Here is an 11,365-nt window from a genome sequence, read left to right as displayed (position 1 = left end):
AGCGGCAGTACGCCTTACGCGCCGCCCCATGGATTCTCAGTCCGAGTTGCTAGTGCATATACTTACACGTTCATCTTGCAGAGGCACACTGTCACAGAGAACTCGCGTAGCGCTGACTACTTCGTCTTCAGCTCAGGGAAGGCCCACAATGAATACCGACAAATAGACCGGTGCGTAAGCCCCGATGCCGCGGCTTCAAGCCATCCATTGGTGCTGCTTTCGCGCGCCTGAGGAGGAGGCATGTCATGAATCGGCCGAGCCGACTGAAGCGAACAAGCCTGCGCCCAGGGGCGACGAGCGTGATGAGGTGCGTAAACATGACTGCATTGGTATCCTTGACAACTTTGCAGTACTTCAAATTTCGAGGGGCACGATGGTCGACCAAACTGGAGGGGTTGACCCGGGCGAGCCAACTCAGACGCGGATTGGGTCTTTCATGAGCCGTGCCATGGGCGGCATAATATAGGGTGCAGAGAACAACTGGCCGACCAACCCAACCCCTCGACCCAACTGGATCCCTAAACGCCACCCCCGGCCTCCTAACCCACAGGCTGTCCAGTCACCACCGCTCCAGAGCGCCTCGCACACATGCTGCTCAGCGCTCGCGGGGCTCGACTTCGCAACGTGGCCAGACAGGATCACCGGCTGCATGTCCACCATCGAATCTCATCTGGGCACGCCCGCGAGGTGAGTGTCCCTAAGGGAAACTACGGATCAGTGCCAAGCAACTCGACACTACCCGGGTGTTGGGCTGGACTATGTGCGGTGAAAGCTCTCGCACGCGATGCCGTGAGGTCCAGCCCAACCTGCACTGACACTCCACCCTTACCGCATACTTCCCGCTCCGGACAGCCTTGCTGTGTTTGGAGTGGAGCCGGCCGGCTCGTGGCTGTTTGATGGCGGAAAGGGCAGCTTTGAGCGGCATGCGTGTCAAGCGCAGCTGCCTGGCGGCGGCGCCGCAGCGTGCAATTTTGTACCATGCCATGCCGGTGGCGCCAGCGGGGAGTGCTGGAGCCGATGCCCTGGGTGGCTGCCCGCATTGCACGGCGCCCTGACTGCGAACCTGGTCAGTCGAGTGGCGTCACAGGGCGTCTCTAGAACCGTTGCTTTGGCGGGCGGGCTGTAAGCCAAATGCTGTTGGTTTGCGGCACGGGGACCGGGAAAACCGCAACCCCGCGGAGGATTGCAGAAACCTTGGTCATGCGCTTGCGCTTGCCCACGTTTTCGGCTTAGTCATGTCTTCCACTGGCCCTGTTGCCGCAGAAACACCTGGACTCCGGCGCGGCCGTGGCGGTGCTGTCCACGCGAACCGGCAGCGTTGCCGTTCGCCCGCTGCCTTGCTCCCTTGGCGAGGAGGACGTCGTGGCGCTGCCCGTGTACCGGCAGCGCTCCAGCCAAGCCCTGGCAGCGGTGCTGCTGCGCGCGTGTTGCTGGATTGCTTGGCAGCCCCAGCAGGGTGCCTCGCCAGCTCAGCAACCGCACACGCGACACAGCATTGAAAACTTTGAGTTCCGCAGCAATAACACTGCCACCGGCAGCGCCCGGTACGCTGCCGGCGGCGCTGGCCCTGCCGAGCCGATGCCTGCGTCGTGCTTTCAGCTGGGGCGTGAGGACGCGCATGCGCTTCAGAGGGTGGCGCAGATGGTCGGCTTCGGCCTGTTCTCAGACCATGACCACAGCGCCTTTCTTTCGCAGGTGGGTGCAGATGCGCCGCACGCCCAAAAACACATAAGTACGGTAATGCCCGAATGGGCAAGCTCGTCATAACTTCTGGATGGGCTCGCTTTGCGGCAGCTGTCGGGGAGACTGGGCCGGGCCGGGAGCGTGGGCCGGCACCCGGCAGCCGTCATCACCTCATTCCGCCCATACGCGCTTGTCAACTAAACGCAGGTGTCGGCACACCTCTCGGCCGTGGCTGGTAGCCGCAGCCTCCACGACGCCGTGCACGCCGTGCTTGATGCCGTCCCCGAGCTCATCCGCTCCCGCACCTCCGTCACCGCACACTGCCTCCTGGCCGCCATGGCCGACGCGCCTGGCGAGCGGCTGCTGGGGGTGCCAGCGCCTACCGGCGGCGGCTCGGCCAGCCACAGCGCCGCCGCTGCCGCCGCCCTGGCCAGCGCCGGCGGCAGCAACAGCAACAGCGCTAGCAGCAGCAGCCGGCGCGTGCTGCGGAGCCCTGTGGCGCTGTTCTGCAAGCGCGCCGTCGAGGGCGCGGCAGGCCTCTCCACTGCCAGCACGCCTGCGGACGGCGCCTCCGCCTCACAGATCGGGGGCCCAACCGTGGCTGCAAGTGCTGCGGGCGAGGCGGGCGACATGCTGCCGCACACACAGAGTCTGGAGCTGCAGCATGCGCAGCTTTCTTCAATTGCGGGCGCTTCGACGGCATACTGCTCTCAGCCGCGGCCCTCCCGCGTGCGGGCCGTGCGCCTGCCATTGCCGCGCACGCTGCTGTTGCAAGCCATGAAGTAAGTGGGCACAACGGAAGGCGGCATAGCTTGCTGCGACTGTACTTGTCGCTGACGCTCGGCTGCTCTATGACAGCCTATAATGACTCGCAACGCATGCCCCGATTGAGAAAGATGTCGCTTTGTGCCCCTCGCCTCCCTACTTGCAACCCTGCCCCTGTCGTCGGCCCGCTGATCGACTGCAGGGAGGCTTGTCCTGGTGTGGCCTACCATCAACTGCTCACAGCGCCGTCCGCGCCCACGTACATCGCTGCCCTCCCGCTGCCGCATCGTCTGCGCGCCCCCGCGCCGCGGGTGCTGCCCACCGGCGGCACAGCCTCTGCAAGCAGCGGCGGCCAGCCGGCCCAAGCCAAGGTCACCTCCCCATTCGCGACGAACACCGTTGCCGCCGTGATCAACAACGCAGCGGCGGCGGTGCCTGCGACGGAGATGCACGCGTCGGTGCTGTGGGACGCCGCGCTCATTGGGGCCGGCGGGCGCCTGCCGGTGACCACAATGGTGATCAAGGACGCAAGTGCCTTTCTTTTGGACGACGTCCAGCAGGTAGTGCGTGTTGCTCGTGTCTTAAAGTGCACGTGCATTGCGTGCCTGCCCATACCGATACACATAGGCAAACAAATACGGTGCGCGCGCACATGCGTGCAACCGCTCACACGGTCTTCCCACTTGCACCTCCAAATACGCGACATCATGGCGTTGCAACCGCAGGTCTACCGCGACGTCCTCACCGGTTCGCTGATGGCGTCGGGCGGCACCGACGTCGGCTCCGTGGTGCTGTGCCTCGAGGGCAGCCTGGTCCTGCTCCCGCCTCCACCGCCGCCCCCCGTCCAGCAGCAGCACCTGCACCACGGCTCCGACCCGCCGTCAGTCGCGTCATTGCCGCTGCTGCTGCGCCAGCAGACGTCCGGAGGGCTGCTGCAGCAGCTGCCGGTTGCGGTCGCGCTGTCCAGCGTGGCCGCCAACGCCACGCCGCCCCTGACGCCTGCTGGCGGGCGGCGCGGCATCACGGGCCCCAGCGGCACCACCAGCACCGGCAACGTGAGCGTTGACGCCAGTGCTGCTGTCCCCGCCTGCGGCTGCGCCAGCACCTGCACCCATGGCTGTGCCGCTGCTCTGGCGCAGGCGCAACAGCAGCACGGGCCCGAAGCGCAAGATGCCGGCATCGTCCCGGCCCCTGGTCGTCTGGCTCTGTACCTGGTGTTTGCGGAGACGCTGCCGGCGGGCGTGTTGCAGATGGTGGAGGCCGAGCTCAAGCAGCTCATGCCGGTGCGTGGCGGGCAGGCTGGCTTGGGCATTGCTGAGTGTGACTGCATGCATGCATGCATCCTCGCTAAGCCACTTTGTGCGGCGCAGCCAACTTGGAACATGAAAGTAACGCTAACGCACTTCTCTCCCCATGTGTGCCTGCCGCCGCAGCTCTTTTTCTCTGCGCTCCGCTGCGCCATCACCTCGGGCGGCCCGATGGCGGCTGGCGGCGGCAGCAGCAGCAGCCTGATCGCCGCCGACTGGCGCCTGCTGCACATGCAGCTGACAGGCATGCGCAACGTGCTCAGCACACTGACGTCACCGCTGGTGACCGCTAACGGCTTTCCACATGACGCGGCGGCCGGCGCCGCTGGTGCCAGCTACACAAGCAGCTCTGCCCACTACCGCTGCACGCCCGCGTCTGGAGCCGCTGCCAGCGCGGTTGCCAGCGGTGCGGCGGGGGAGGCAGCCGTCGGCGGCGGGACTGCGGCAGAAGGTGCTGTGCCGCTGGGCGTGGTCGGCGACACGCCGCCGCCACAGCAATTCAGTGGCGCCTTCTCGGTTGGGGGCACGCGGAGTGGTGGCCCGTCATCCCGGTCCTCGGGTGACGCAGGCGCCCCCGGCCCTGTTGGCCCCTCCTCCGTGGGCGTGGCGACCATGCCACGAGCATTCTCAGCGCTTGACCAAGTGCCGGAGGATCCGTCCAGTCGCGAGGGAAGCGACGGCCGCGCAAACAACAACGGCAGCCGCAGTGGGTCGGGACTGCCTACCAATACCACTGCCGGTGCGGCTGCTCCTGCTGCCGTCGGCAGCGGTTCGCCCAGCACATCTCGTGTCGCGCCCCGCAGTGTGTCCCTTACCGCCGCACATGCTGCGGAGCTGCCTGAAGGCGTCGGCGGCCGCAGCAACACCGGAACTGGCGGTACCGGCACATTAGAGAGCGCGCGCAGCCGGAGCGGCAGCACAACCAGGCTGCGACAGGGACTCCTGCAAGCGACAGCGGGCTCAGGGCCCATCAGCACGAGCCGCAACAGCACCAACAATAACCTCAACAGCGGCGCCGGGACCTCGGGAACTGGCCATCTGCAGCGTGCCCTCGCCGCTCTGCGTGCGCGGCTGGGTGGTGGTGGCGGCGCCCAAGCCTCTCAACAGCAGGCGCAGCAACCGGCCTCTCAGCCTCGAGTAAGCGGAGCCAGCAGCCAGCAGCAGCAGCAGCTGCCTGCGCTAACTATTGCGATGGGAAGCGTTGGCAGCAACCCCGCTGGAATTGAGGTCAGCAATAGCAGCCGCTTTGCCAAGAGCCTGCTGCGCCTTGCGTCCACCCGTGGCGCGGCGGCGGCTGCAGCTGTATCCACCGGTGGCGGCGCACATGGCGGCAGCAGACTTGCCGCGGTGGCAGCAGAAGCAGGAGGCACAGAGACGGTTGACCAGGGCACGAGCGGCGAGAAGCGCCGCATGTTCCTGCGCACAGAGAGCGGCCCGGCTACCGTGTCCGATGCGGCCCCACAAACCCCACACGCTGCCGCAGCGGGGGCCGTTTCCGCGGGGCCAACCGTCACAAGTCAAAGTGCTGCAGGCCCTGTCCTGGATGCTCGCGTAACGGCTGCTGTGAGCCCTGCGGTGAGCGCCGGTGCGGCGTCCCACGACACCGCCAAACAGATGGCTGTATCTGTCGGCCTGCTGGCTGACCTGATGCAAAGGCTGCCGGGACCCCACCGCTCCTCACCCGCTCTGCTTCTGGAGAACGAGTCAGATCCCATGTCAGCGGCAATTGCAGCCGCGGCTGCGGCCGGTGAGCCGCCCACCCGCGCCAGCACCGGTGACCTGATGAACAGCGCTGGCAGCGCGCGTGAGAGCGGTGCGGTGCCGCCAACCCCAGCACTGGGTCAACAGCAGGCCCAGGCGCAGCAGTCGGCGGGTCTGGTGCAGGCGCAGCAGGGCCAGCAGCAACAGCCGCAGCGGCAGCAGCAATCGCAGCAGCAGCAGCAGAACACGGAGCTGCTTGTGAGCACGGTGCGGTCGCGGCTGACGGCGGTGCTGGCGGGTTCCGAGGACTCCGGGCAGGCCAGGTGAGCGGGGGTTCGCATCACTGGTGGATGTGTTATGAGGCATTGCACCAAGCATGGTGCATTTGGCAAACCACCAAATTCGGTACGGTTATGTGGCGTTACCTTCGCTTCTTTTACCTTGCCTTGCTTTGATTGCGCAGGGCAATGCAGGCCCAGGATCTCGAGTGCTTGGAGCTCCTGGAGGTGCTGGGTGAGTTCCGCGCGGTTGAAGGAGTTCTGGGCACTTCAGTGTTACGGCCGAGAGCTAGCGAACCTCGTAGCGCACCCTCAATACCACTGCAGGGCTTCTGCCTTTGTGAAACTGGTGCATGCCGCATGCGCCTTGGGGCCCCCGGGTAAAGCCGACACTGCCCGAAATCAACACCCAATGCCTGCTCGCTCCCCCATGTGCATGTGTGTGTGGCCAGGTCGTGGCGGCCAGGCGGTTGTGCTGCGAGGCATCCTGTACGGCCTGGAAATCGCGGTCAAGGTGATGCTGCCCAAGGACCAAGACAAAGACAAGGGAGACAACAACAATCCCGAGAACCAGGATCCGGCGGCCAAGCCGCGTCACAACAACCAGCATCAGGCCGGTGCCGCGGCGGCTGCCGGTGCGGAGGCGGATCCGGCCGAGGGCCCTGACGAAATGGCCGCTGAGATGGAGCTGCGACAGGTTAGTTGGACACTTGGACGGGCGCGTGTGCCGGGGGTCGCTAGGGCGGTGTCGTCACGCTGTGCTGGAGTAGGTAGGCTCGCTTGTGTCCACTTCACAACCAAGCAAATGATTGGAAGCCGTTCACGAGCCGGCCCGCTGCGTGCCGGCCAGCAGCCGCCAACTGCCTTGCTAACGCCATCCCCCGACCTGTTGGGCGAGTCCGCCCCCTAAATATGGAACAGGACCACCCCCGGAGTGGGGCTCTCACAGCTCTTCTACAGACAATGCATGATTTAGCCCTCTACTACGGCAATTAAATGTGACATGCTCTCAAACCGCTCTCGCCGTCTCCGTCCCAACGCACACCGCAGGCCAAGCGAGGGGCCACCGAGATTGCGGTGTCGATGATGCTCTCGCACCCTAACATCGCCCAGGCCTACGGCGCCTTCAGTCGCGTGGTCGTCGTGCGTGTCTTCTACGCAAATGTGCGTGCGGCGCGCGCGTGCATTGGGTTATAAGATTTAGGCAGCAGCAATGCCGCTCACAGCAGGTGGCCTCGGGCCCTCGATCCGGCCTGTCCCTGGGGTCCCTGCCATGCCTGCCTCCTGCTGTGCCTCGTGCTTGCGGTGGCTTAACACATCTGGCTTTAAGATTGCGGTCCGCGCTTGTCCGCAGTTGGTGGAGCCGGTGTTGCGGCTGTGCCAGGAGGACAGCCCGCTGCTGAAAGGCAGCGACCCGGGGCCCTCGAGCCAGGTGCTGTGCCTTGAGGTGAGATCAGGTGCCTGCTTTGCGCACATGCACCATCTTACTTGCCGGCATCGCGGTACTGCACGTGACCAGGGGCATGTTTGGGCACAGCGGGGCACGCGGTGTTACAGCAGTGTACTGGAAGCTGCGCGCAAGTTGTCAGGCCTGCCCACTTAATCCTTGATTGCGTTCCCCGCTCCTCACAATCTCCTCTTTGGTCCTACACGCAGTACTGTGATGCTGGCACGCTGCTGGCCGCCTGCCGCGCCGGCGCCTTTAGGACGCCCACGTTCCCAGTGCCCTCGGGGCCGGGCCTTGTGCATCTGTACACCAGCCTGCTAGAGGTGGGTGCCCCAAACCAAAAAACCTTCAACGCCGTATGGGGATGTGCACATGGTGAATCACCATTGAAGCAATGCGGCGGCTGCTGCGTTGCGGGGGCTGCTCGGGTTATACGGTAGCATGAGTGGACCGTGGTCGTGACAGCTCGTAACACAGGCGGTATGTTGCTTGGCATCCTGCACACGGCCTCGCAGGTTGCGCTGGCGCTGCGGCACCTGCACTCCCGGCGGCTGGTGCACTGCGACGTCAAGGCCGCAAACGTGCTGCTCAAGAGCTCCACACGCGACCCCCGCGGCTGGAATTGCAAACTCAGCGATTTCGGCTGGTGAGCAAATGCCGAGGATCAAAGCCGCCGCTTTGCGGGGCGGGGCTCATTGTGCGGCTTGAACTCCAATGCATCTGGCTCTCGCACATATCAAACCAGCAAACCTTAAGCATTCAATTGCTCGCTGCCTCCGTTCCTATGATTGCAGTGTGCGCGTGATGAGCGAGACGGCGGCGGATGGTCGGCCTGGCTTTCGGGTGGCGCAGCCGGCCGGCACACTGCGCTACATGTCGCCTGAGTGCTTCATCAAGGACACGTTCCTTGGATCCGAGGTGGACATATTCGCTTTCGGCATTATGATGTACGAGCTGCTGACTGGTACGACGCCGTACGGCGATCTGGCGGTACAAGAGATCCCGCGCCAGGTGTACCGCTACGGCCTGCGCCCCGTGTTCCCGCCCCAGGCGCCGCAGCAGTACTGGTGAGTGCGCAGTGGGTGGGTGGGTTGGGGGGGGTGGGGGTGTAGATACCAGCCCAAACTAACCGAACCCTATGCATGGGGGCGTTGTGGGAGACACACAACTGACTGGAGAGAGGTGCAGGGAGTGGTCGTGCATAGGAGCGGCGCTGCGACTAACCACAGCAGCCCGCCCGCAGCAGCTAACAGCTCATGCTGATCGCCGCCACTTCCAACAATATGATCGACTTCCCATCACGTGCCTTCGTCATGCTTGCGTGCAGCGCCTTGGCTCAGCAGTGCTGGCAGCACAACCCTCGCCACCGCCCGTCCGCCTCAGACCTGGTGGTCCGGCTGCAGCATCTGCAGATGGAGGCTGTGGAGAAGATCAACAGCGCCGCAGCAGCCGTCGCGGCTGCTGCAGCCGCAGCTGCGGCGGCGGCTGCGCCGGTGCCGGCAACAGGCGGTGGGGTGCGGCCGATGGGCGTGCCGCCGCCACAGCAGCTGCCGCAAATGTTGACGCATCTGCCGCCACAAGGCCCTTCCGCGACTTTGGGCACGTCGCCCATGCAACACCAGTAGGCTGTGCCCAGACACGACGACTCCTGGCGGAGGACACAGCAGCGCTGAGGCCCATCGTCTTTGCTGGCGTGCCGCGAGCGTTCAACCTGCTGTTAAGGCCCCTGCGAGTGGCATTTACACCAGCCAGGCATCCAGCACGCAAATAGGCATCACGCACACTCTCACCGCATGACATGATGAAGGTATGGTCAATCACAAGAACGGGTTTTACAGCATGTTTTATTGCACGTCAAGCACATGTCACAAACCCGCCAGCCTATTTAGCGCATGGCGGTTTTTGGACTCATGTTACACTGAAATCAATCTTGGCGGCAACCTTATGCCGTCATATGGACATGAAAGAAAGGATCACGGGGCGTGCGCACCGGCATCCAATGAACTACGACTGGCACGTTTGAGTGCCTTTCGTCAAAGAACCCAAGCCCCAAGCCCTAGCATGCCCAAGGCTCACGCTAGGTGCCCATTCATTCAGGCGTTTCTTTTGAGGGAGGATGTGGGCGTGCACGTGTAAGGCCGGGCGGCAATGCATGTTGCATGTTTACAGGATGGCAGCAGGTTGTGCTTCACAAGCCTAGGTGTGCCCGCAAACATGCATGATGGCTGGGTTGCTCCCTGATGAGTGTGACGGCGGCGTGCACGTGCATGCCACCTGATCGTGGTCATGGATATTATTTGTATGTACGTGTTCTGGGAAGAATAAATGTGCAACACTGCTCGTGGTGATCTGGAAGCTACCATGTGCAGGAAGGACACGCATTGGGGCTACCGCTGGCTGAAGTCTACCACCCCCCTGAAGGCAGTACGGGAGTCTGGCCCCTGGCTCAACAAAACTGTTTGCATCCTGGTGCACATCTTTTCGTGTGTGAACCGGGGTCTTTGAAGCTGTTTGGGTCCCCCCAACGTCAGCCGTGTGTGTCTGACGTGTCAGGCATGCATGCAACATGCGCGCAATGGAAGCATCATGACTATCATGACGTGTCTTATGGCATCGTTGAGCATCAAGTCGAGCATCAAGTTGAAGCTCGCAGTTGCTTATGCGCGCACTGTGTTAAGAATTAGAGCTATGGCAGGGATGCACTTGTATTTCCGTGTGCGGGGCTTGTCTTTATGCGATTTCGGACCCACCGCTGGTTCGCCATTAGCCGCCGCATTCCAGCTTACATAGAACCGTCGATGCACCTGACCTGAGCCCATATATTTCAGTTAGGCGGATTGAATGATAATGCAAAATTGGGTGTTGTGCTGTTGTAGCATCCGCATGTGCTGCGCATGCGTGTCCGGAAGAGGTCACAGTGTTCTTGTGCAGTGGTGTGCGCCGTGTGGCATGTGGGGAGTGGGTGTGAGTGACATCCACATAGCTACCAGCTAAAATGCACGTAGTTCCATGCGCAACCCTACTCCGTCCCAACAAGACGGAGAAGTGTTTCATGTTCATCGTCACACTGCATTTGGGCCCATACATGATTGGTATGGCAGTAGGGCTGCCCCGTGCCTTGCCATGAATCAAAGCATGCATTGTCCCGCCATGGTGCTCGTGTTTTGCACGCGATTTGCTCCTTCGGGGCGTCAGCGAAGCGTAATCTTGCAACAGGCCGGCTTTGCACAAGCAAAGGGCGCAGTTAAGTCCATTTACCACGGCAGATTTCAAGACGTGCTATCATGTGAGGTGTACAGCGGTGATGCTGTGTGCTGTTCGGACAGGATACCCGGGAAGGATGTGCGCACATAGTTAAGCCTCCACGGGGACGCGGATTGTGGCGTACGATCCAGTTTTGTGCAACAAGAGGTGTTGCCAGTTGTCTTGAGGCTGTAGCAGGTTGTTTACGGGGATGCGAAGCCTGATCTACCGTATCGGTTCTGCTGGTCCTGCCCTGTGTAGGTACAAGTAGACCTGAAGCGGACGATTGACAGCCAGTGTCACTTTTGTTTGTCGTGTGCCGTTGCCGGCGCGTGTCATTCACCGGCGATCACTGCCCGGGTACGAGTTATGGGGCGGTTGACAGCGTGTGAACTTAGGAGTGGGAAGACTTCAGCCCCCGGTGGCAGCCCTGGAGCAAAACATGGCTGGGGCGTGACATGTTTGAGGTTGGTCAGATGGCTGGGCAATTATAGTCGGTAATAAGTAGCAAGAGTCCATTCCGGTACCTGGTGACGAGCAATCCAGCAAATCTCTTGCCGCGGAAGTCGGGCAGGCTCATGCGGGCGCCTCGCTAGGTCTTAAGCCCGGGCGCGCGTGTGCCGAACACCGCAAGTTGCAATGCAACGTTGGGGTACTGCCCTCTGTCCAATAAAAGGGTACGCGCAGTCCTGAGCCCGTTGTCGTTGCGTTCAAATAGTTGTAAGACGAAAGAAACATTGCCTTGTCGGGATCCCGTGAGGCCCGCGGCGGGGCTCACCCGGCGCCGTAGCGGGGCTGCATGACACCGCGAGTGCCCTCGTGACGAGGGCCTCGTCCGACTCCATGCCCGCCTCACAAGGGCCTGGCCCTCCAACATTGCGGACAAGCCGGTGGCTGTGTTCTGGCGGGCTGGCCTGGAGGTTCTGACCGCGGGAGTAAGC

The 11,365-nt window shown here is 62.9% G+C and overlaps 1 protein-coding gene across 1 annotated transcript; it reads left to right on the top strand.

The window, feature by feature from the left end:
* Window positions 1-65: 65 nt before the first annotated feature.
* On the top strand, window positions 66-11,160 carry CHLRE_17g710000v5 (uncharacterized protein). Its single transcript, XM_043072060.1, has 16 exons — window positions 66-307; window positions 551-687; window positions 853-1,066; window positions 1,264-1,695; window positions 1,891-2,465; window positions 2,651-3,008; window positions 3,174-3,731; window positions 3,882-5,779; window positions 5,920-5,969; window positions 6,187-6,431; window positions 6,785-6,898; window positions 7,089-7,181; window positions 7,391-7,504; window positions 7,697-7,827; window positions 7,976-8,248; window positions 8,509-11,160. Exons 1-16 carry the CDS (start codon window positions 185-187, stop codon window positions 8,804-8,806), a joined length of 5,613 nt encoding a protein of 1,870 aa, XP_042914519.1. The 5' UTR covers window positions 66-184; the 3' UTR covers window positions 8,807-11,160.
* The last annotated feature ends 205 nt before the right edge of the window (window positions 11,161-11,365 follow it).

Source organism: Chlamydomonas reinhardtii, chromosome 17 (assembly GCF_000002595.2).
Source record: "Chlamydomonas reinhardtii strain CC-503 cw92 mt+ chromosome 17, whole genome shotgun sequence".
In the NCBI taxonomy this organism is placed as follows: domain Eukaryota; kingdom Viridiplantae; phylum Chlorophyta; class Chlorophyceae; order Chlamydomonadales; family Chlamydomonadaceae; genus Chlamydomonas; species Chlamydomonas reinhardtii.
This window is presented reverse-complemented; position numbering and strand designations above follow the sequence as displayed.